Source organism: Bacillus rossius (genome assembly GCF_032445375.1).
Source record: "Bacillus rossius redtenbacheri isolate Brsri chromosome 4 unlocalized genomic scaffold, Brsri_v3 Brsri_v3_scf4_2, whole genome shotgun sequence".
NCBI classification, from domain to species: Eukaryota; Metazoa; Arthropoda; class Insecta; order Phasmatodea; family Bacillidae; genus Bacillus; species Bacillus rossius.
Window position 1 is genome coordinate 3,093,956 of NW_026962011.1, and position 25,225 is coordinate 3,119,180.

Consider the following 25,225-nt stretch of genomic DNA (forward strand, 5'->3'; position numbering starts at 1 on the left):
ACACCACACATGAATTATAATGGCTATTGGAGGGCTCGATGACGCCATCCCATAACATTTCTGATACCTGCTCTCTGATGGCACTCTGCTCTCGGAAGCCATATCCCCTGGGTGGTTCATGAATAGGTTAATCATGCATGGTTGGGATACGATGCTCCGCCACTGTGGTGCGTTGCAGGGGGTTGGCGAGTGCAAACACATCCTGCCTCTCTTGCAGCACCTTTTCCACAGCTGCCTGATGCCGCGGGGGAACATCGTGATGCAGTTGCGCAAGTGTAAGCGGTTCGCGAGGTGGTTCGGGTGCGAACCCCGTGGCATACACTGTGTATCGCTCCCGGGTTCCCACGTGGACTCGTGCAGCCTTCAGCTCCACCACAGCATCATTCTCTGCTAGCCAGGGCTGTCCTAATACGAGGTTCATCATGCAGGTCCTCCACAACAAGGGCAAGAACTGTGGTTGACATTTCCCGAAGGCTTACCTGGAGTTCGGCTTGACCCACTGTCATCCCTGGCCGTGTAGTGGTCGCAAGGCGCAAATCGGCGCGGTGGGGTTGGAGTGCTCCTGGGGGTACCAGGCTTGGGGCGACAAACACATGGCTCGCACCTGTGTCGACCAGTGCCGCCGTCGGCTGGCCATTCACCTCCACCGGGATGCGCAGCAGGTGGTCGTGTGGCCAGAACAGTTGGCCCAGCGTCGGTGTGGTACCTGGCATCATCCCGATAGGTGGTGGTGCATGGGGCTTTGAGGGCATTGGCCCTGTGGCCGGTGATGCCGTTGGTAAGGATGGTGCCAGTAGCACTGCTGGTGGTGTGGCTGGTGGTGCCAAGAGTAAGGTTGCAGCAGGTGGTGCCCTGACTGAGGTCATGACAGGTGGTGCCGAGAAGGAAGTTGCGGCAGGTGGTGCCGAGAAGGAAGTTGCGGCAGGTGGTTCCGAGACGTGAGTTGCGGCAGGTGGTGCCGAGAAGGGAGTTGCGGCTGGTGGTGCTGAGAAGGGAGTTGCGGCAGGTGGTGCTGAGAAGGGAATTGCGGCAGGTGGTGCCGAGAAGGGAGTTGTGGCAGGTGGTGCCGAGAAGGGAGTTGCTGCAGGTGGTGCCATGAAGGGAGTTGCGGCAGGTGGTGCCGAGAAGGGAGTTGTGGCAGGTTGCGCCGAGAATGGAGTTGCGGCAGGTGGTGCCGAGAAGGGAGTTGCGGCAGGTGGTGCCGAGAAGGGAGTTGCGGCAGGTGGTGTCGAGAAGGGAGTTGCGGCAGGTTGTGCCAAGAAGGGAGTTGTGGCAGGTGGTGCCGAGAAGGGAGTTGCGGCAGGTGGTGCCGAGAAGGGAGTTGCGGCAGGTGGTGCCGAGAAGGGAGTTGCGGCAGGTGGTGTCGAGAAGGGAGTTGCGGCAGGTTGTGCCAAGAAGGGAGTTGTGGCAGGTGGTGCCGAGAAGGGAGTTGCGGCAGGTGGTGCCGAGAAGGGAGTTGCGGCAGGTGGTGTCGGGAAGGGAGTTGCGGCAGGTGGTGCCATTCTCGCGGGGGGTGGGCCCCTCAGTCCCGCACCCCCGGTGGTCCATTTCCCGACTGTGGCACTGTCTGCTGCTGGCGTGGTGGTGGGGGAAGTGGGCATTCACTGTGCCAGTGATATGCTCCAGTGGCGCAATCCCGTTGGCACTGAGGTGGCCGCTCATGGTTGCGTTGCGACTGGTTGTCCCGGCGGCCTGGCTGGGTGGTGCTCTGGCGTGATGCCAGTGCATCCTCGATAGCCCGCTGCCGCCTGGGTGATGGTTGAGGCTCACTCGGCCTGGCTTGGTGGTTGGTCACTGTTGCGCCCGGTAACACTAGGCTGTGGTTACCCCGTTCTGTCATTGATGGGTTTCGGTGCCACACCATCTGGAGGTTTCTTTCAGTGGCCACTGCCTGTTGCACATAGTCTTCTACCGAGGTGTGTCGGTAGCAGCGGAGGAAGGGCTGAAGCTCATCACGCAGCAGGGTGGTGACAGTCGGCAGCGCTGCCGTTGGTTCTGTGTTCGGCATGATCCGCCGAAACAGCTGCAGTTTGTGGGCGACACATATAAAATAAAAGTTACACTGAAATCATTTAACGTATAAAGATATTCATTACATTGAAATCAATTTACGTATAAACAATTTTTACGTATAAAGATATTACATTGAAATTAAAAGTTACATAGAAAACAATTTTACGTATGAATGATATTACATTGAAAACAATTTTTATGTATAAATAGTTTTTTACATGTAAAATAAAAATTACATTGAAAACAATTTTACATATAAATGATATTAAATTGCAATTAAGTTTTACGTATATATGTTATTACATTTAAAATAAAAGTTACATTTTACGTATAAAATAAATTATATTTTCTTTAAAAGGTCTGTAAGTAATTTGCGCAGTGTGGTTCTGGCAATGTCTAACACTCTTTCGTCCATTGCTTGGTATTGGTCATTGCTCACCGCTGGACCCAGGTCGCCCTCATCAATGCCCCGCGCTCTGCGGGAGGAAGGGCGGCGTCGGCGTCTCGGCTCTACCGACAGCGGTGGCGGCGGTGAAGTCTGGCTGCAGGCGGGCAATGGCGGCTGCGTCTCGAAGGCGTGTGTGCGTAGACCTCTTCACTTGTTGCGGGTAGAGTTGTATCGTTGCGTAGCATACTAACGCAGCACTCGCCGAAGCCAGGGCAGGGAATCACTTATAGAGGCAGGTCTTCCGGTCTTGGGTTGTGAATATGTTTCGAGTGCACGGCAGAGTCACATTCTTCCGTAACATGTCTCAACGCGCCCTGACTCCACTCGCTATACTCTACACTGCCTACGCCTGGAGTTACATTTGGATACGTGTTCCGGGGATTAAAGCTAGCCATCTTTACACCGTCACTGTTTCCGCACAACTGTTCACGCACGGACCTACGTGTCTATTTAAAACAGTATTTACCAGATGAATAATAAAATGTATTATGCAATCACAGCACTCTGAACAGTTTATTGCATGAGGAGGAGTGACATCAAACGGCAACGTTTCGGTGTACGACCTGTTACTTGGGTATTTAGATACGAAGGCACTGAGAAGTTGTTTAACTTTAATATGTAGGCTCGCCCCACCGGACACAAATGGTTACTACAAGGCGTGTTATGCGTTTTTATCCATCTTGTTGGTAATTGCATGTCATAGCGAGAATGTGATGATCCGGCACACGTCTCGACGTAACCGGATTCTTCAGCAGGTATTCTGGATGTTTCGAGGTCATGACGCGTGCAAGGGAAGCGTGCATGCGGATGGCTCAAATGGACAATACAGTCTTTATCCTCACACTAAAACATGCTCACACGTCGCACAGTATTATATGTCCGTTTTGGTTCCCACCTCAATCGGAAATGCGTGTTGTCTCTGCAGTACTCGAGGTATGTGAATGCTTTGATATTGTTTGGATTGTTTGTATCAAAGAAGCGTATTCTGTATTCTATACTATGCAATCCCGCATGGGTAAGCATGTATCTTTTTTAGGTAGGGTCAAACATAGTGCATGCCTGCCTTTCACAATGTGTTGGGTCCGGCGGTAGATTCCACAGCGGGTAGAATACAGGATCATCGTGTATGTCTATAGCGTCAGGTATATAGTCTTCATCCCAGCACCCAAAATTATGTCTTGCTGCGATCGCTTCGTTCAGAGTCCGGCATGGTTTACGGTTAAGTAACATTGTTACACGAGGGGTTTGAAGCGGAAGAGTCTACACTGTAGGAAGCTGCACAATGTGTACCATCTACGATTACCATATATGGTATAGTGAATAAATCCACCTCACCTCTCTACCTAACGAATTATAGTCTCTGGCTTCGTGATGCGTGTCAGTTCACATGTTACAGAGGAATAATCGGGGACTGAACTTATAGTTTCAGTGTCGGCTACTGCCTTAAGTTCTTCTAGCATTGTGGGGAAAGTAGTATCTGGCCGTATATGGTGTACGACACAGTCTGACAGCTTGCAGGGCGTCTCGAGGATGTCTGGGTTCTCCTCGTCGCAGTCACTCACCCAATGATGATCAAAATTGCATATGTGTAGCTGAAAATGACCGTCCGGGGTGACACACTGCACGCGGTGGAAGCCCGGCGTTACCTCCAGGTAGTGTGCTGTTGGGTCGAACGTCATTCCCAACGGGTGTGGGCTACCGTTTACTGGTTAGCTCTGGTCCACTGAGCTATATTTATACCGACATCTCGTTTTTGTTTTTTACGTTCTCGCCCCTTGCTGCGACCTTGGAGCCTACCCCTCCTCCTCCTCTGACATTTCCGCTTTCTCATCGCTCCCGGCAAAGTTTTCAATCATCCATGCTCTGAGCAGCGCTGTGTTGTGGCGCGGCGATACCGGTCTTGTACCTCTGCAGTTGTTGCTGTACATTTTATCTAATATCTTTAATGATGGGCAGCCATATTCACTTTGAACATCCACTATGCGCACATGTTTGCGACAATGTTTAGCTAGCCAATGTTTCTGTTCGGCCTCGGAAACCATTATAGTTCCACTCAGGTGCGCCGCCAATATGTTTGGCAGACTTGTGTAGGGAAATATTCCATCTTCCCATTTCAGATTGTGGAAGTTGTTGGTGAGCCACGTGTTTGTTTGTTGATGTTTTCAAATTAAATGTTCCCACGCAAATGGTGGTTGAAACGAGCGCGTAATCACGTTCCCTTCGGAGTCTGTGATGCTAACTTCCTTAACGATAAACACGTGCTGCGAGAAGAAGCCTTGGAGGTTAACGCACTTTGCCATGGCAGCTGGGACACGACTGAACATACATCGCGTTTAGCTCATTATTTTAATACTTTGATCCCTCGGGTTGTACGATACTAATCTATTGTGTAGGATAATTGTGTATGCCTGTGTTAGCGGCAGTATATTGTTTGCTGCGGTAATGTCTATTTTACAATATATGATGGTTGAGGTCAGTTTTTCGTTTTTAACGTGACATGTCGAATACAAAGAGAGGGGCCTTATCTTTAAATCCCTCCGGAGTCAAATAGAGGCATTTTTAGTCTACTGTAGCAGCTCGCTTGAAAGTCCGAGTACATATTATATGCAAGTAGGTAGTAACCATTCATAAAGTTTATTGCTAGGTCCGAATATGGATACGTCTCGGAATTAAGATAGACCTTGATATTTTGTAGATTACAATGGTCGAATTTAGATTTGTTTGCGGCTAGAACATATGCCTGCCGGTTTGAAATGCCACTATTATATAACGAGGGCGTTCGCTGGAGAAGCTAGATTTTACAGCCCAACTGACGCTCTGTGATGGTGGTAAACTCGTGTAAACTTCTACTCCCCACGATCTGAAAGCCATATCTATGTCGCAACCTTTTTCAACCATTTTCAACAGCCGTGTGCGCTGGGCGGGGCTTACCGTTACATGCGGAACAAGCCAGTCGATAGATTGCAAACTTAATGTCACTTACTGTGGCTGATCGCTTGTGTCCATTATAGCGTTAATATAACTGTTTGCGGTGATTATAACAAGCCTTTGTTTACAATTAATTAATATTTGTTTATAGTCTTCTGCAAAGCCTAGCAATTGGTTCAACGGGACGCATATTTCAAACTCGCCTTGCGCTGTAAGTGGTAAACTGTAATCACCGTCCGGACACCATCCCGCCATCTTACTTACGGATTTTTCAACACGCATGCGCAATAAATATTTTTTCACAGTTGTCACAATTCCAACTTCACGTACTTCATCGATTGTCACGCCGTTAAGTTCGAATGATATTCGATTTATCATATGTAGTATACCATTGTTTATGATTTTTGCATTGTCTGGTTTCTGCCCGTTTGGTTTCGTGAATGCACCGCGAATTCGCAGAAACGATTTAGCAATGTGCGTATACACGTCAGAGTTTTGTTTTGCTATAACTATCTCGGAGCTTGGCTCGTACAGTCCCGCAATGTATGGTTTGTACATGTGCATTTCACATTTTGAGACTGCATCGTCAAACTGCGGTGATTGTTGTACATTGAGTATACTATATTCTATTTGGAAATACTTTGAAACCTAATTTTTCTGGGAACCTCATGTTGGCAGGTGTTAACCGCTTGATGTTTGCTTTCGTACTGGCTCTATGCTTGCTCACCCCCGCCCCTTTATGCAAACCAAAGTATCTTACCCCCATACTTTTTTCAAATGTAAGCGTAGTGTAATCAACTCGTTTCTAAAGTTGATTAATTTACCGTTCTGGTCTACCACTCTAATAACCAACTCTCATATTTGTTGCAAGGTAACCGGACTGTAAATGAGTGTTTGAGGCATATCACTGAGCTTATATCCTGGAGGAACGTTCGGGGAAAATTTGTATATCGTGCTGTTTGGTTTTCCATTAAGGAAGCTGTGGCCAATGATATTCGCCGTGATTCTAATCACATTTACCGGCATTATGTTTACAGGCTGTGTCGACTTGTGAATTTTATTCGCCTCGTTGACAACCGGTTCGAATCCAAGCATCGGAGCTAGGGCGCAGTCGCCGGTGCAGTCGATTTGTGCATTGCTGCGCAATACACATTGTAGAGTGTTTGGATTACCTTTCAACGAAAACATTATGTCTGTGGGTAGGTGTTGTTTAATATACATTTCAATGTCTAAAACTTCGTAGGAGCCTATAGGTAATTTAATCTCTCGCGTCATCTCTTCGTTCTTCAGCTTGTACCTAAACATCCAGTTGTTTTCGTCCACGTTCGGGATAGAATTGTATACGGTAAAATCCACGAGAGCGAACTGCCATAACCCATCACTTACGTCGATCGGTGGGAAGTGTGTTGAACACAGTTCCGATGTGTTTCCACTTAGTATTAGCGTGATGGACATGATCTTTCGAAGCAGGTTCTCTTATATACCGAAATGAGAAACTTTATGCATAAGTGTCCGCAGTTGAATGAGTTTAACTTTTGCTGTCTATCGTAATTATATGTTATTTTGCAGCCTCTCAGGTATCGCTGCATTTCTAAAGGGGGCGGCAGGTCTCCAAAACTATCATAATACCGAGCCGTACGACCGGTCTTGGCATACGCTACTCAATGCGTTCCGGGCCCCTGACTCGTATAAAATTAATAATACTGCTGTCATTGTGATACGGTTTTGTGGGTAATTTATCCTTCATAAACACATTTCTAAAATGTGGAGTTTTTAATTTCCTAATTGCTGTCTTTAAGTCTGTGGTGGTAAGGGCTCGCTTTGGCAGGTTACTCAGTGTCCTCATTTTCTTTTCCCACCCCTCTTCCTTCTTCTCCGCTTGACCCCTCCCCCTGACTTTGGGTAGGGACGCAGGTATAGGCCCGAACCGTTTTTTGCAAGCGCCTGCAATTTACTATTGTGCTGTGCGTTGTTTACGTTCTTGGCTATACCCGCCATTCCGCCAATCAGACTGCCTAGCGCTGCCAGCGCTGGGAAAATGAAAGGTAGTAGCCCGCCTTTTTTCGCGCCATTTTTCTTTGAGACACCACCGCCAATCTCATGTTTTACTCTCATTATCTTATTGACTCCCCACGCTGGAATCTTTTCACAGAATTTAGTTGTGGGATTCTTTGCTATTTGTGCGGCTTGGTTCGCTAATATACAATCGGTTATGTGTCTGTCACATAGGTTATTACTTTTAGAATAGCTAATATCGTGAAGACGACACGCCTCGTTAAGGGAATTGATACCTGTATCACCGCGTGCTGGCCTCTTGGCGAGTTTCGTTTCCGGACCACAGAAATTATATCCTGGCAGATGTACTTCTACTGGCAGCTTGTTAATAACAGAGTTTATTATTCCTCCACCTCTTTGTACCTTCTTTTTTGTACAATGCATTACACTATACTGATTCGAGTTAGTATAAGTATGCTGTTTTTATAGTTTTCTGTTTAGTTGCGTGATGGAAGTAGTGCCACAGCGCGAGTCGCTGCCTGTGCGGATTACACAGGCTGATGAAGCAAGTGCTCGCGTGTCTCGGCATGGTTCTTTATTACTTTCGACAATAAGATGTTTGATTGTCGGTCCGTCCGAATGCGGAAAAACATGTGTCCCACTTAGTTTACTCGAGGAACCGAACGGTCTTCGGTTCGAGAATGTGTATCTATATTCAAAATCGCTGCACCAACCAAAGTATCAACGGTTAGCTACGAATCTTAGAGCGGTGGAAGGTTTGGGATTTTTCCCGTATACGGAAAATGCTGATGTGATACCCCCAAGTGAGGCCAGGGCCAATTCAGTGTTGGTGTTTGACGATATAATGTGTGAGAAATAAGGAATCATACAGCAGTATTTTTCTATGGGTAAACACGCACATGTTTATTGTTTTTACCTAGGTCAAACTTATGGCAGAATACCTAAACATTTGCAATGTTATGAATGATTCATTGGGTGAATTACAGTCTTATTTATGGAGCTACAACCTTCGCTCGGGTGATGGGACCTATGGTCTCTATAAACGCAACAACCGTTGGTTCTTAGGGGATATGGAAGTATTTTTTCATGATTATAATTTAATTCGCGTCAACGAAGAATTGATACAGGCTGCTCCCGGCTTATTCGAATTATTGTTCCGCCCTGTGCCGCACACCTACTCCGAGTCCGCCTTAAAACAATACGGACATTTACTATAGATATTACAAATGCTTATTATAAAAGAAATGATCCTACGACAAAACGTTTTAAAAGCGAAACACATGCAATGTTTGAATTCATTAGGGGATTGTTTCCGAATATTGACTCATCTCAGCGAGGAAGTGGTTTGTTACAAAAAACATTGGATTTGCAACGCACAAAGCAATTTATCTATTGGGACAACCCGAACCAGCTTATTGCTCGCCTCAGATTAATAATGGCCTCGCAAGCTGCTGGCCATACTGGACATAGCAACGAGGTGATATCTATTCTTGAAGAATTGAAGGAAGCTGGATATATCGCGAAATGAGTGTCGCACAACGTGGGATTGCTAATGAACTGCATCGCGGAGTTCACAGAATTTTTCCTCGTAGACCTGTGTTGACCTATGGGCTTCGCGATTTATTACAGATTGGTTTGGTGGAGATGATTCCGTACAGCAGGATAAATAGCGGTTTCAAGGACATCCTTACTGCTATAGAAGTTTATAGCAAACATGCTTATGCGGTTCCAGTTAAACGAAAGACGGGAATATTAGTCACCGCGGCCATGAAGAGTATTTTAAATGAGGCGGGAAGTTTTAAGAATATTCAAAGCGACGCTGGAGCGGAATTTTACAATAAACATTTTCAAGCCTTAATGCATAAGTATGCAATTAATCATTACTCTAGTTATAGCGAAGTCAAGGCGTCTGTTGTAGAACATTTTAATAGAACATTAAAGGATATGCTTTACCGTGAGTTCTCGGCACAAGGAAATTATAAGTGGCTTACACTTTTACCGAAATTACTTTCTGTCTACAATAATATGTTCCACCGCACTATAGGCATGGCTCCGAATGCTGTGAGGGATAACTCTTTGCTACAAACAGTTTACAGATATGTTAAGAAAATAGATTCTAGACGGTTAAAGGCTCGCGTGGGTTCGTACGTACGTATATCAAAACACAAGACGATGTTTGAGAAGGGATTCAAACCGAGGTGGTCGCACGAAGTTTTCAGAGTGGTCAAAGTTACGAATATTTTTCCATGTGTGTTTCATTTGAGTGATTTGGACGGTAATGAAATTAAAGATGGCTTTTATGGTCTTGAGATTCAAGTAACTGGGTACCCCGATACTTATTTAGTGAATAGAATTCATAAAAAGTGTGGCGAACATTTCCTAGTGTCACGGAAAGGGTTTCCCGTTTCCGTAAAGACCTGGATTACTTACCGTGATATTCGACGGTAGGTTTCTGGGTCGCCCGTCATTTACCCTCCGGCTTTGTTTTTAAACCTCGCCGCGGGTGAAAAACAACTTTCCCGTCCTCCCCCCTCCGGCGTTCGCGAGCGAGTCCGGGAGTTGAGCTTTCACCTCCCCCCTCCTCCGGCCGCGCGCCGCATTGGTAACCGCTTTCACTAGCATCAGGCTTTTTGTCAACATATCCCTGCAGATGCATCGCGGCTATCGGTGTGAGAACATGCTTGCAGCTCCCTACACAACATTTAATTTATATTTATTACTTACATGTCGCCGGGGTGGGTGGGGGTTGTTCTGGTGAGTTTTTTCTTTTATGTATGCTTATTTGCTTCGTGCTGCAGCTGAGCGGGTTGGTGTTCTTGTATTTTCTGGGTCTTCGCCCACTCCTTGCAATTTTTAAATTTTAAATATGATTATTACTTAACGCTAAGGCACACGAGCGATCGTTCAACACTCTTTCCTACACGGGCATTTGTTCAATGTTTATTTAATATTATTTGTTACACGTCGCCGGGGTGGGCTGGGTGTGTTCGGGTGAGTTTTTCTTTTATGTATGCTTATTGGTACATGCCGCAGAGCGCTATTTGGAGGGTTAGAACTGTTTTTTTATTTTAACTATGCTTACTATTATAAATTTTAACTATGCTTATTACTATAGGAACATGAGCTACCACAATAGAGATATTACTTTTTTTAACTATGCTTATTACTTGGCGTGTTGCACACACAGTGTTGTTTTTAAATACATTATTATGCTTATAATATGATGTGGGGATTATAATTGCGCAGTTTATGAGTGATGCTCCAGCGGGCAACATCTCGCTCTTTCTGCGCGGGATTTTTTGAGGTTATGTTTATTTAGTCATAGCTAATATGGCGGTGTTGTTTTAGACATACTCTGGGGGCTTTTAAGTATAGCGGTTGTAAATTAAACATGGTGGTTGGAAATTTAACCTTGGTGGGTTAAGCATATTTTTTTTTGTAATTTAAATATGTCTGTTTAGGCATAGCGGTTGGAAATTTTAAAATATGGCAGTTGGGAATTAAACATTGCGATTAAGCATACTCGGAGTGCGGGGTGGAGGGGGTTTAGTCATAGCTAATATGGCGGTAATTGATTTTAGCATACTCGGGGTTTTATAGACATACCTAGAATGACTGTATTATTTAAGCATTTTTTTTCGAAATTTAAGCATAGCTAGTATGGTGGGGCCTTTAAGCATATTTTTTTTAAATTTAAAGACATGGCGGTTTAAGCATAGCGGTTAAGCATAATGGTGGTTGCTTAATTAAGCATACTTGGGGTGGGGGGTTTGTAAACATATATTTTTTTCTCGAATTTAACAGTTTAGGCATAGCTAGTATGGCGGGCCTTTAAGCATATATATTTTTATTAAATTTAAAGACATGGTGGGTATTTTAAGCATAGTGGTTAAGCATAATGGTGGTTGCTTCTTTTAGGCATACTTGGGGTGGGGGTTTATAGACATATATTTTTTTTCGAAATTTGACGGTTTAAGCATTGCTAGTATGGAGGCATTGCTTTTCGAAATTTAAAGACATGGCGGCATATGTACGTTATTTAATTCCCCATACTTCATCTGGTTCCGATGGTCTAGTGGTCAAGGCGCCTGCCTCCTAACCTCGATGTTGGTGTGTCCCAGGGATCGAATCCACCTGCCGCCCAGGTTTTTTGTATACAATTTCCGCCTACGGAGCGAAGGTGGCACGCTCCGGTAACTAAAGGCTGAACTAAGATGGCGGCCTCCAGCAGACGGAAAAAAAGATGGCGGCCCCCAGTGGCTTCGACGGTGGTGCGCCCTGGTAGCCAATGTCAACAACAATGGTGGCCCCCACGAGACAATATGTCGGCCCCCAGGGGGGTACTGGCACGGTGTTAATATTTCAATGTTTACATCATCCCAGTATCGTTATACTCCCCCTACTATCGATGATATTACACTCCCACTTAGTATATAAGTAATGTAGAGTAGGTATTTTACTATCAGAATAATGTAAGTCAAACATTATTATTTTAAAAATAATTTATTTTAAAAAAATGTCAATTTTTCTACCTTTGGAATAGTCAATGTTCAGTTAAGAAAACTACTTAAATAGCACCATTTTGCACCTTGAAATCCATATTTACCCAGGGGAGGGCCCCCGGACCCCCCCCTCCCTTTTCTAGTTTTGATGTGAACGGAGTTGTTGCTTCCCCTCATGTAAATAAACCTCACGCCTCGCCACTGACTGCTATTTAGCTTGATGGGGTGTCTGTTCGCGGAAAACCTAAGTACACGCTAAAGACGGATGAGCAGTTCGGTTTCACGATTTCGTTTTTAATCTCTATTTTCAGATGAGTGATAATGGCTAAAACACGTGTTTTTAAAAATAATAATCAAGCATGCCAACAACCTGTACAGATTTTATAAATCGCTCAAGGGACTTTCATTGCACCTTTATCTTCATTTATCCGCCAAGACTGCAACCAGGATTTTGTGAAGGAGAGGTCCATTATAACCAGTATATTATTTTTTTATGAATTAATTTCCTTTTAAATTGAGTTTTAAAAGAAAATTGTCATACTAAAACCCCAAGGAACTATAGACATTAGAAGTCGAATGTTTAAACATAGAAATATTTAAGTAATTATTTTTCTTGAGAAAATACAACTGGACATTTTATATTTTGGTTTTTATTTTATTGTTTTTAATACTTTCTTCTTCAGTCAATTTTTTAATGTTTTCGTTAAGATATGTCATATATATATATGATTAAATACACGAAACACACATGTCTAGTTAGTATGAAATACATGATTTCAACAAACACGTGTGCAAACCGGCATTAAATATAAACTTCTTACAAATACAATTCCTGCCGCTTCTGTGTGAGAGTAAATGCATTTATTGTAGCCCACTATGAGGATTGCAATAAGAGTTCCAAATAAAGTTCTCTGTAACCTTATGTAGCTAAGTTCCTGTGATTTTCTTATTCTGTCTTGACTATTTTTTGGAAGTGAGGGGTTCGGAACCCACGACTATCTCCCTCCTTCTTCCCGCCTACGTCATTCCATATAATCTTGTGTTTACCACATAAATCCCATTGTTTGCCAATGCACGACGAAAAGACTGAGCGCATGTCTCAAAGTGAACTGAAGAAAATAACAAGCAATCAAATGTAACTAAATTATATCTACTACTTTTATTGGAATGTTAAAAATGCGTAAACCTTCTATAGAATTTTCACAGTTATCTACGTTTTGCGTTATATTTTGTTGTTAGGTTATCGGATTACATTTTAAATATTAGTTATTATTTATGGGGTTAAAATTCACAATTCACTGAAAACGGAAAATCGCAACGTCTCAGTTCGGTACGAGCTACTAGTTCTTTCCATTTGATAGAAAGAAATAAACCGGAAACTGTAGTACAAATAAAAATTAAACTTCTTATAATATGAGTCACGGGGGCCTATTTCAAACAAAATTCTCACCGAACAACTGGGTCTGTGCTTGTTTACGTCTACAATTAGCGAAGAAAGGAACAACATTTTTTTTTTCAAAGGCTGGTAAGAAACGTGATTTATTATCGGTGCTATTTTATTTTGATCGCATCTAGTTCCAATAAGCTAAGAATAAATCGGGTGCCGGAGATTAGGCGGGGAGTCACATCTTAATTATTGATCTGCACGAGCTACGGCCGGGAGGGGGGTGAAGGTACAAGGGGGTGGGGCGGTGTCTCAGGGTCGGTGGCGTCGCCCCAGACTGATCGCTCGCAGGTAATCCGGAGCGACAACGTTCCGCGAAGAGAGCCCTCGGCGGATGGGACAGACTTCGGCGTCGGCGCCACCGATATTTTGTCGGGAATAAATTTAGGTAGCGAATTGGGTTGCTGGGGGGAAGGAGGGGGTTTGTTTTCCTCCAGGGGACTGCCGTAATTACCTGCCGTCTTGGGACTCGTCACACGTCTTCGCGAATGGTCGGGCTCTCTCACACACAGTCGCCGGCACACCCACGCGCGCATGGACCGAGCGCGGACTTCTGCCCGGGTATAAAACATCGCTGACGGTCGATGAGGCAAGTCATTTAACGAAATCCGCTCGGTGAAGTCAGCAGCCTTACGAGGTGAGTGCCGGAATCGCCTGAATCTCTCACCAAATAAAACATCCTCTTCGCTGGCTTTGTCACTTCTTTTTTTTTAAATTTATTCTAAGTAATATTTTGAATGGTTACCTCTCAAAATAATTTTTCTTTCATATTAGCTCTTTAATTCAAGTAAAAAAATAGTTTTAGTTTAAAAAAATGTCTAAAATATAGTTAAGTTTTAAAATGACTTAGATAAAAGCTGGCAGTAGAAGCTTTACAATAAACTATATTAAGAAAAACGTCTGGCGACTGTGGAGTGTCTGAAAACAACTAATTCAGTACAGTTTTACCATTAAAAAAATGTATAACTAAGATGGGTAGATGGGTTTATTAGGTGTGACGTGATAATTCAGCAATGTGATATTACAAATTTAATGGCATATTGCTTCTGGATGAGTTGACATTTATACAATAGGAATGGGAAAGGTTTTCTTGCATTGTAACTTCAGTCCTTTGTGAGGCAGACTTAAAACAGCACCACTAAAATTCACGACGAACATTCATGTGATTGGAATGCCAGACTTTGTTTTCTTTCAATTCAGTCTACAATACATAAAAAAAAAAAAAAAAGGTTTTGGTATGGACTCACCAAAGTACAGTCATCAGCGTCATTTATGTAAGGATAAAACCCTTCCTAAAAGAACAAAAATATTTAATACAATATTATTTTTTTATTATATTATTTATTACTATTTTAAAATTTTCTTCACAATTTATTTAAAAAATTTTTTTTAACTATATCTTGATTATTTACCTCAAGCCTAACAATGAAACCAAATATTTTAAAAAGACAACAATTTAAAGAAATCGCAGTTCAGTTACAGAATATATGTTTTAGGTTTGCTACACTACGATATTATTTGTCTCAGGCACGTGTTTACCAAAAATGATTAATAAGATACTTGTTACAATTTTTATGGTAGTTAAAAATGAACACTGATGTTTCAAAGATAAGAGTTTAAAATCAGGGTTATTAACGCCAGTGTCTTAGCAATAGGGGTGCCAGACAATAAAATAATATAATTGATTATTAAAATGCTACCCAGCATAAAAATATAACAATTTTATTGTAACATATGATATTTTTTAATATTTTGAAATGCTGCAAATGTATCGTTTTTATTATCTTGTAGCCTAGCTTTTTGTTTGTCAAAATAAGGTAAAATAATATTCTTCGTTTGGATAACATATTTCAAGTAGAAAACAATTACACGAAAATAAATGTTTCTTCTTATATCGTCCTCATTTGAGAAAATTAGGCTCCAATGTCAATTACATGATTTTTACCGAGTATGCTAGCTATGACTTATTTAATCATTCATATGGCTTGTCCCTCCGAACATTATCCTCGGTTACAACACTGCTTCGCGTACAGTGAAACTGCTCGTTCTTCCACGAAAAATATCCACGGTATCGCTTATACAATTTTTTAGATAAAAGTTAAAAGCCCAGGATATGCAACATTATTGTATGGTTATGTCCCATACCATAAATAACTTCAATTAAATGTTTATAAACGTTAATGACACTAAATTTGTACACTATGGATGGAAAATTTGACTGGAGACTGTGCTCTGGATTAGCCTGTGTCACGTGTGGCCGAGCAGGTTACGTGTCAGGGACGTGGCAGTAGGCCGAAAAGCACTAGACCGAAAGAATTTTAGCAGAAAGGCACTAGACCGAAATACGCTAGATCTATAACTTTAATATTTATCTCGCTGGGAATATGTATTGACTCTGACAAGAGGCATTTGACCGAAAGGCACTTGACCGAAATACACTAGACCAAAAGACACTAGACCGAAAGTCTCCTCTCCGTAATTTCGGTCAAATGACTTTCGTTCTAGTGCCTCTTATAGTAAAGAGATACCTACCATGTGCCCATTTTGAACCTTTCTCCTGACGTGATCTCTCTTGTGACCACCTAGCCGGTTTTCGTTCTGCATCTTTCTGTAATTTGTCAGGTGTTTCCAAACTTCATTTGTCTCCTTATATCATAGGAGCAACGAAAAACATTACCATATGTGCTAATGACATACAGCAAACTATGCACAGGGCACAATTTGGAAACACACAGCACAATTAATTCTTAAAAATGTAGTTGTCCATTCAGCTATAACAATAAAATATCCTAGCCAGAATCTCGTATAAAGAGCGCGAATACAGAGTGAAAATGGCAAATAAAAATCTGTGGGCAGTTTCTCGAACCATGACATTTAGTGGGAGTAATTTCGGAATGGACCGGAAGTCGCATGAAACGGAAATGTGTAACCACGGTGCTGCCATCTGTGGTGGATGGCGCGAACAAAAGTTAATAGAGAGAAAGGAAAACTTTATATAACTGTTTAATGAATTCTAACATGATGGGTTTTATTTAATAAAATTCCTTTCCCGAAAATCAGATACACAGCCGTGGTTAGTAATTTTTTTTTTCAAGTATTTTTCGATTTATCGGAACCGTTTCATTATATAGTTTACAGTTTTAATCTGCAAATGGAATGATTCGATAGTCGACGTAGCTGCTTTTCTGCAAAGAATTCTAGCGGAGTGTGCGGAAACTACGTGTAAGTCGCGTCCAAAAATTTAGTTTAAAACCGAAGTTGTGTAGGGTTTTACGTTCGGCATCATTTCAAAAAATTCGACTTTTTATTTCGTGTTCAAAATACGTATTATAAGAGTATATGCAACACGAGGACACATTAATTTTCTCGTTACCCAGGTTAGATGTTATAAATCCCTTGGGCGATTACTGAAACACTCCCTCACATTATTTTTAATCTACAACTTTTTAATGTTACAATTAAAAAAAACAACTAAAAACACGTAAACGTTTCTTTGGCCTTAAATGTTAATGAATTCCTATGAAGTCCAGTGTGTTCCTGTGAGTTCCTATGAATTCTATTTACAATCTCTGAGGCCTGCACCTCCGACACACGGATTTGAGGGGCAAAAATTGGGGCATAATTTTATATTTTAATGATGCTTCATCTAAGCATAACATTTTTTATACCATGAAAAAGATAATGGGATATTCAACAATTTTTCTTTAATTTGTTGTATCATGCTTATTATGTGCGCAGTTAAGACTGGAAAGCTATTCAGGGAACGGTTCCAAATACTTAACTTTTAATTATTGGAGGTACTGGGACAACACAAAGCACAAATTGCCCGGGCAAGAATCCGAACCCAGCATTACCGCGAACACTTTTTTTTTGTAGTGATGCAGTTGTTTTTCTTGTAAATTTACAAATATCTGTGATTCGACGTGGAAATTTCTGTTACGTTAAAAAAAATATGTCGAGTGTGACGTTGTTGCAGATGAGCGCGGCCGGACTGTGCCTGAGACTCCTCGTGGTGACGGCGGCGGTGACTGCGACGGCGGCGTCGGTGCGCTTCCAGGTGTGCGGCGCCCACCTCGTCGACACCCTGCGCGTGGTCTGCGGGGGCGTCTACAACAAGGCCTTCTCCAAGAAGTCGCTGGAAGGTAGGTCCCGAGCTCCCAACCCGCGCTAACAACTCTGCTTTCTTTTCTTCTGGGGCGATATTCTTTACAGTGCGTCTCTTCCGTCAGGTAATAACTACATTATTTTATAGATACTGTACTACCACAAAGTGTCCGTACAGACATTTAATTCTTATTTAAATGTATTTTCAGTATTATTTATATACTTTCCTATTGTTTGAATTAACCTTCTCTCGTGTCAATGCATTTTTACGAGCAAGCTATTGTTGTATTACCTTAACTTGAAAAACAAAATAGGTCTAACCTGAAAACAAGAACTTATAATAAGTATTTTGAACCTTATTATTATGAACTTATTTTTCCTATGCATTGTTGGAAGTCCTACTGATTTTTCATGTATGTTTCATCCTGTTCACATTTTTTATTTGGAATCTTATTGTTTTTCGAGATATTACTTACCTGTGATTTAACCTTTGAATATATAAAGATTTAACACTATTGTTGTGACCGAAGGCCATGAGATGCTGCTCTGGATTTCCCAGACATGGTCTTCACGGGATTCGGCAGCACCGGAACAGGAAGTAGATTAAAAATTAAGAAATAAGTTTTTTTTGGCGTTACCACGTATAGGCTGAGGCCTAACGCCTTGGTGATTTAAAATCTGTAAAATATGGTTTTCTTGCATTGTTGCTTATATGGTGTAATGTAAAATTGTGCATCTCGACCCAGACATCGACAGTGAGTAAAGTTGTTCTGGTACTAAGAAAATCATTTTAGATGCAAATTGACTTGAGTTTTACTACTATTAAAGGTACGCCATAAGCAAATAGCGTCGCCATTGTATTAAGCAAGAGGCTCATACTAAAAGTGATTTTACGCCCGCATTAATTCTTGAACTGTACCGTCACGTAAACATTGTAACCTTAAACATTATTTGGAACGAAGATCAAATATTTTTGGCTGTTCTTAAAGAGAAGTACGTTTTCCGAACACTCAGTGGTCCTTCAGATCGATTTAAAATTGCTTCTACTGAGTAATGCCGTGTGCCTTAAGTAACTATTATTTTCTGTTTTCGTTAAAACTATCTCTTTGAAGTTAAACTGGATTAAAGCATCTACAAACATTTGTAATTCATCTGTGCCTCCGTATCTCCCAATGAGTTTATTTACAATTAGACTCCAGAAGGGATTGATCACATGTAAAATTTAAATATTCAAAATAATTATATATTTTTTTTGCTCAGAGCCTGTAACATATAATAAATTTTCTACTAATCCTCAACTACGTCATACACCTAAGAGAATTGTAAACTTATTGTAAGATTTTCATGTTTATTAATCTTAATACTGTTTAAATAAGATTTTCAAGGTTTTCAGTAAGCAGTGTTTGGTTTTACGTGTCAGTGTTTTGTCGTTATTGAAAGTGTTTGCTGTGTTTTGCCTCCTGTTTATAGTCATTTTATATACCATTTCCACCTTCACAACTATATTTTCATTCAGACTGCTCTTAATTTTAAATTATAAATCTTCCACCATTAAATATTTTTGTTTCTCTCATCATAATCCTCTTGTTGTTATTACTTTTTCTAACTGCATTCCTACAAGTATACCATAGTCTAGGGTTCCATAGCATACTGAACACATCCCTTACAGTATATCTGCAACAGGAGTCATTTGTTGTTGGCTCATTTATTTTAATGTATATAGTGTTCAAGGATTTTAGTACAAATTCGTTTTAAATATGTTAACGAGTCATCAACACCACAGATTAAACATTTTCTTCACCTCTGTGGTATCACCCACCATACTCAAGTATTAATTCTGTAAGCTGAAGTATAAGGTTAAGTTCCGAGCTCAGAAAATAAATAAAAATATACATAGAAGGAGTGGGGACTGCCCAAAACTACTTTTTTTTGTCGAACACTACAGGCATTATTGTATTCGTCCTGAAAACAGCGTTTCTTGATTCCTTCTGGTTTCTGAAAAAAAATATCCGTTTAAAGGTCGCATGCAGTGAAGCGGCCGTCGCGTCGCTTTGTTGTGCTATAATTTCGTTGTCGCTCCTGTGGTTTTCCGTACACATGAAGGTGTGTATTTTGCATTTGGATATTGTGACGCAATGGAAGGTAAATAAAAAATATATATATATGAGCCTCTACCGTTCATCCAAACCCACGCGTCTACCTTCGTAAGAGATTTTTTTTATTTTTTATTTTTGTTAGCAGTATGGAGGCCTGAAGCGTCGACTTGTTAGGTTCGATAGTACGTAACCTGATGCATGTAACGATTGTGATTATGTGAAAAAATGCAATTGTTTTTTCTAAACTGCATTTCCCGAGTGTGAAGCACTGGCTCCGTGCACGTGCGTGCTGCAGGCATGCAGATGGACGACGCGGCTGTCTTCTGGCCCCCGACCCGGGAGGAGGAGCAGCAGCAGCAGGAGGAGGGGGACCGCCCCGACTACGCCCACCCGCAGGCGCTGTTCCGAGGCAGGGCGTCGGGACGCCGCCGCAGGGGCGTCGTGGACGAGTGCTGCTTCCGGTCGTGCTCGCTGCACGAGCTGCGGCAGTACTGCGGCTAGCCGGCCGTGCGAGGGGAACTGTTACGCTTAACCCTTTTCCCCGCCTCCCCCACCCCTCCCCGCAAGGGCTAGCAACCCTCCCGCAGGCCTGTCGTCCAAGCAGTCATTCCATGTGAGAAGAAACTATATTTTGTACGCTGCAAAATTTATTTTGCTAAGGAATATTGTTCTTCTTACAACTCAAGATATGTTTTGTTTCAAGCAAATGAACGCAGGATAAAAGTTTGTAATGTGCTCCAGTTACAAATAGTGTGAATCATAATAATAATAATTTTGTTTTCGTCTTGAAACTGTGTACCTCTTCAATAATTCAAATTTCAAAGAAAAACTTTAATCAGGAAATAAAATAATATTGAAAACGAAAGTAGTTTTATTTGTATTGTTCTTTGAATGTAGAAAGCTTTAAATGATTTTTTTTCGAATGTTTGTAATACTAATAAAAAGTCATTCACTTGAAAATTGGGCTATTTAATGATCTATATTTATCAGTGTTAAATTAAGTTTCGAATTATTTTCAAGTGTTTTTACTTCGATGAGAAAATAACGTTTTGTACCCATAATGTACAAACAAAAATATCAGAAAAATTAAAAAATCCTGCAATTACTTTGAATAGAATTTACACAATTCAAAGTGATAAACCAAAACGTACTAAAGAATATACAATTTATATTTTGCATTATTTAAAATCCTTTACGAATTTTTCTTCTTTAACAAACCCTGTTTCCTGTTTTACTAGTGTGATCTCAAACCATTCTAAAACATTTATTTAAAAGTATTTGCATAAAATGATATTTTGAGTGAGTAGTTTACTTTAGGGACTCCGGGCACAGGGTCCAGGGTGTGCCGAGGTCCACCATCTTGGCTTGTGATTTCCGGCGGCCATCTTGGTGTCAAAATTCCTCAAAATCCCTAGCATTTTCCCTATTTTCAGTGAAAGACTACCATTTTAAAGGAAAATTACCCATTTTATTCCTTTAAAAATCAAAAATTCTAAATTTGAAATGCCACAAAGACATTTGCCTTAAAAAAATTAATTAATCATAGTGGCTTTATTCCCCGTCATCTAGCCGCCATAAGCCGCCGAGGTATGACCTTGATCTTGACTGTAATCTTGAAATCCTTTAATTTGTGCCGTTTATTGGTATGATTAGCACAGATTTTAATTTTTAGGCTCAAATTTTCATTTTTAAATTTTTTACATTTTTATTCTTATTTAATTTTTGTCAGACTTCTGTACACTCATATCAAACCTTTTTTATCCTAGTTCTCTTTCCCTGGTTTTCGGCGCACACTAGTGGCCGTGTCCTTAAGTCTCTTCCTCTCTCTTTTCTTTGGCCGCCAGAGAGCACACTTGTCCCCCACCCCTTTAGCCCCATGCTGGTTGCAAGTCACCTAGCGCGAGATTTGCGAGTCGAAGTTAAACTTAGTTCAACTGCGCTTCCATAGAGCGCGCGGCGCTCGACGGCTATAGAGGTTTTTACCAAGCAACAGACCTTCGTTTTACCTTGCCTCGGACGTCTTCGGCTCCTTTCGGCGCTGAGCCATGTCTCCCCCCCCCCCTTTTTTCGGCCAACCGGGTCCCAGCGTCTTTTTTTTTTTGACGATCTAGCCGCCATGATGAATTAATGCGCGGGCTGTTGGTCTGACTACATCGGCGTCTCTGTCGAACTGCTTCTTGAATAATAAATCGCGGGCAGATCTGCCTTCTTCTGCGCTATAGGATGTGATCGTCTTGGCCGAGGGAATTTTTCCCTAAAACTTTTCTTTGTCTTCTGTTAGTTAGTCAGCCAACCCGAATAGCTACGTTTTAGTTGTGCTTCCGCGACATCTCCGCGATGCGCGTCCTAACTGGCGATCGCGCAACATGAATGGAATCATCTGTCATCACCCTGCTTCGGTGAGTCTTTTGCTTTAAATATATCCCCCAATTCGCTCCCTTTCAGCGGGCTTTTGCCTGATTGATGGTCTGTCTGCTACTTGGTCTAATCTCTGTCGATATTGGACCTTGTTGCAGGCAGGGTGCAAGAGATACCCCCCGATTGAAGAAACACCCCCGTCATCCGAGAGTCACCCCTCCACAAATGGTCGTGATTGAAAGTCAATTGAGTGAACCCCAACCAAATTTATTCTGCTCTTCCCGCCGAATTTTACCTGGTCGTGAGTTCTGAACGACAAAATTTCATCAATCTTGGTGTGCCAGTGGACAGGGGAGAAGTTTTTGTGAACTATGTAAAGTTATATCTTCAGTAATTATGACTCAAGAAGAATTAATCCTTATTGGACATGGGTATATTGTAATTTTTTTTGCATAAGATTTAAAACCAAGGCAATATATTCTAACTATTTTTGTGAACATTTTACTATGGATAGAACCTTGTTAAATTTTCGCTAGATTCGCGGTCCGGACTCGCTAGCACTATAAATTGTTTTCATGTTTTCTTCATTAATGATTGCTAAGATGTTAAAATGCTAATTGGTTGATCGATAGTTAATCTGCCTTCATCTTTTCTGGTAAAATCTAATTAAAGAAAGATTATGCACTACATAAAAGAATATTAATATAAATAAACCAGCAAGCCTATAGATCACATGACTTATTTTGTTGTTTTTATTTAATTGAGTACCTATATGTATATTTCTACCGATCCACTGACTCCCAAATGGATTGTTTGTAGGGAGTTTCTAAATTATTTTGTTCCCCGCCTCGTGCCATCTCTGGTGATGTTCGAATTTTATGTGAATTTTGTAGCTTGTTGCTCAGCTGTTTCCTTGGACTTTTAAGAGGTGTTATAACACTAAAAATCAAGGGCACGAGGGGCTTTACAAATTGGTAGCAGAGCATGGTTTGGTCTATAGGCATACCTAAGTCAAGTAGGCATACCTAAAATAAAATATAATAAATATATAAAAAATTAAAAAAATTATATACTTTTTGGATTTCAATTTTGTATTATTAACATTGTGAACTGATCGCTGGTACACCCTGTAGTTATATTGCGGTTAAAATTTTAAAATTATATTTGAGTTTTAACGTCCCGCTGTGACTGTGTTTGCGCGCGGTGTTAGACACCGCGCGGCCCCGTCGGCGCTACGTCCCGTGCAGGCAGCGCGCCTTATCTCCCGCGCGTGTCATTCTCCCTGTCTACCACTTCACCCCTCCCCTTCATCCTCACCGGCTCTTGGAGGCAAGGTCATTCCGTTGCCCACCACGTCCGGCAGCGTAGACAATGCGTTGCAATCTAGTTTGTTTCCTCACGGCCGACAGTGCCCTGAGTTTGTCTAAATTCCTCCCTTTATCTGTGTGTTTTATAACACATCCGCCTGCAAACCAGGCCATCTTTGTGAAAAACAGATCATCGAAGTCCTTTCGGACATCGTTGTATTTTTTGTCTCTCGGCGCTTACGCGCGGTATCATGTTACTCTCATGTTCAGGACTGCCAACCTGACGGCTACCTTTTCCTCCCTGTTGTCCACATTCCTTGTGTCGTTAATAAGGCAAACCAGTTTTCGTACCTACCACGGACTTCAGTTAGCACATTACATATTGCATTTTTGCTTCCCATTTTAAATTCAAGCAGCCTATAATTTCCTTTTTTGAAATATAAAATATGTTATATAAATATTAAAATTAAATTTAAGTATAACTTCATTTTGTTTTGAGCACATAATATTTAAATGTTGTGTTATAGCTATATATCTATACATAATTATATTTAACATTTTAAGAATAATCTCAAGTTAAGATTCATAACATCTAAATGGGGTCTAGAAATTACTTTTATAAACATTCTTAATTCAATAATCATAATATAACTTTACACCAATTATTTAATATTACAACTAATGTAAGCTTAATAATGCTATTTACTATTGTCCCAAGTACTTAATACTTACTAGATGCAATCCATAAATTCTACAAGAAGTTTATTTTGCAAATTTATCTAAGGTTAGAGATAATAATTATAATGACTACAATAAGAAATAGGATTTCATCGTAAGCTATACATACATATTTACAGTCAATTTAATTCTAAAATTAATGTATGCCTTGATGCATTTGATTATTGTTTATTACTTTTCCAATATTTGTATCCATCAAGTAACTAGCACTTTTGTTCTGATGATATTTTTGATCACCTAGTGAGAGGTGTATTCATTTTAGCCTTGTTGTGGTGTAGGTAAATTAACCACATTTTTTTATCAGCTAGTACGGAGATGATGATTGACTAGGACGTCAAGTGCATTTATTTACGTTGACTATATTAACCAGTAACTGAACTGTATATTCATAGTTTCTCTGACTGTATTGAGTGTTAACTAATTTTGTATTATTGTTTCAATAAGATTTCTAATTTGTTTTATTTTCATTAAGAATTAAATTTTTTTTTTCACTGTACAGCTACGTAAACAATTTGAGCACAGTAGCTGATAACTTTGTGCATCTAGATATTTAAAGTTTTTTTTTTTTGATTCTATTAATTGTCTTACACACTCTCCCTAAAATTAGTAGCTATTTTACATCATTATGATAATATTATTATACATTGTTTTTGCAATTGTGACTTCCAAGGTGGCATTAAGGTTTAAATTTGGTGTTTTTCTAAAGTCGAACTAGGTCACGCTCGCCACAGTGCAGCACTATATTCAGGCGTTAAATCGCGAGAGGTCCTCTGAGCCAATGAGACAAGACCTGGTCCTCTGAGTGAAACACCTCATGACCGTTTTCGAGTGTTCTTCGGGTTCCTTTCCCACCACTCATCTTTGGACGGCCTATGTTCAAACCCCCTCCCAGGAAGTGTGAACTTTTGTGCCCGCCATGGAAGATCCGACGGCGAAATTAATTAATTTAAATTTAGTTATGTTTATTAGGATTATAATATTAAATGTTATGATAATATATATATTAATTAAATTTGAGTGCGAGGACTAATATTAATTAATATTTAATTATAATTACAATTAATAATTAGATAACTTAACTTTTAAAATATAGTTGACCAAATAAAATATTTTTCATAATATAAATATTATGGTTTTTACACAATCTGTGTTTGTTTTAATCTTTTTCTAAATTCATTTAAATTCGTTGATCTTTCGGGTTTCGAACCCGAACTAACTCAGGGTGAAATTCCCTCGTGGGTATCTTTGCTTCAGCCTGTTGGTCTGATCAA

The 25,225-nt window shown here is 40.9% G+C and overlaps 1 protein-coding gene across 1 annotated transcript; it reads left to right on the forward strand.

The window, feature by feature from the left end:
• Positions 1-784: 784 nt before the first annotated feature.
• Positions 785-20,052, forward strand: LOC134542270 (LIRP-like). Its single transcript, XM_063386391.1, has 3 exons — positions 785-829; positions 17,328-17,493; positions 19,847-20,052. Exons 1-3 carry the CDS (start codon positions 785-787, stop codon positions 20,050-20,052), a joined length of 417 nt encoding a protein of 138 aa, XP_063242461.1.
• The last annotated feature ends 5,173 nt before the right edge of the window (positions 20,053-25,225 follow it).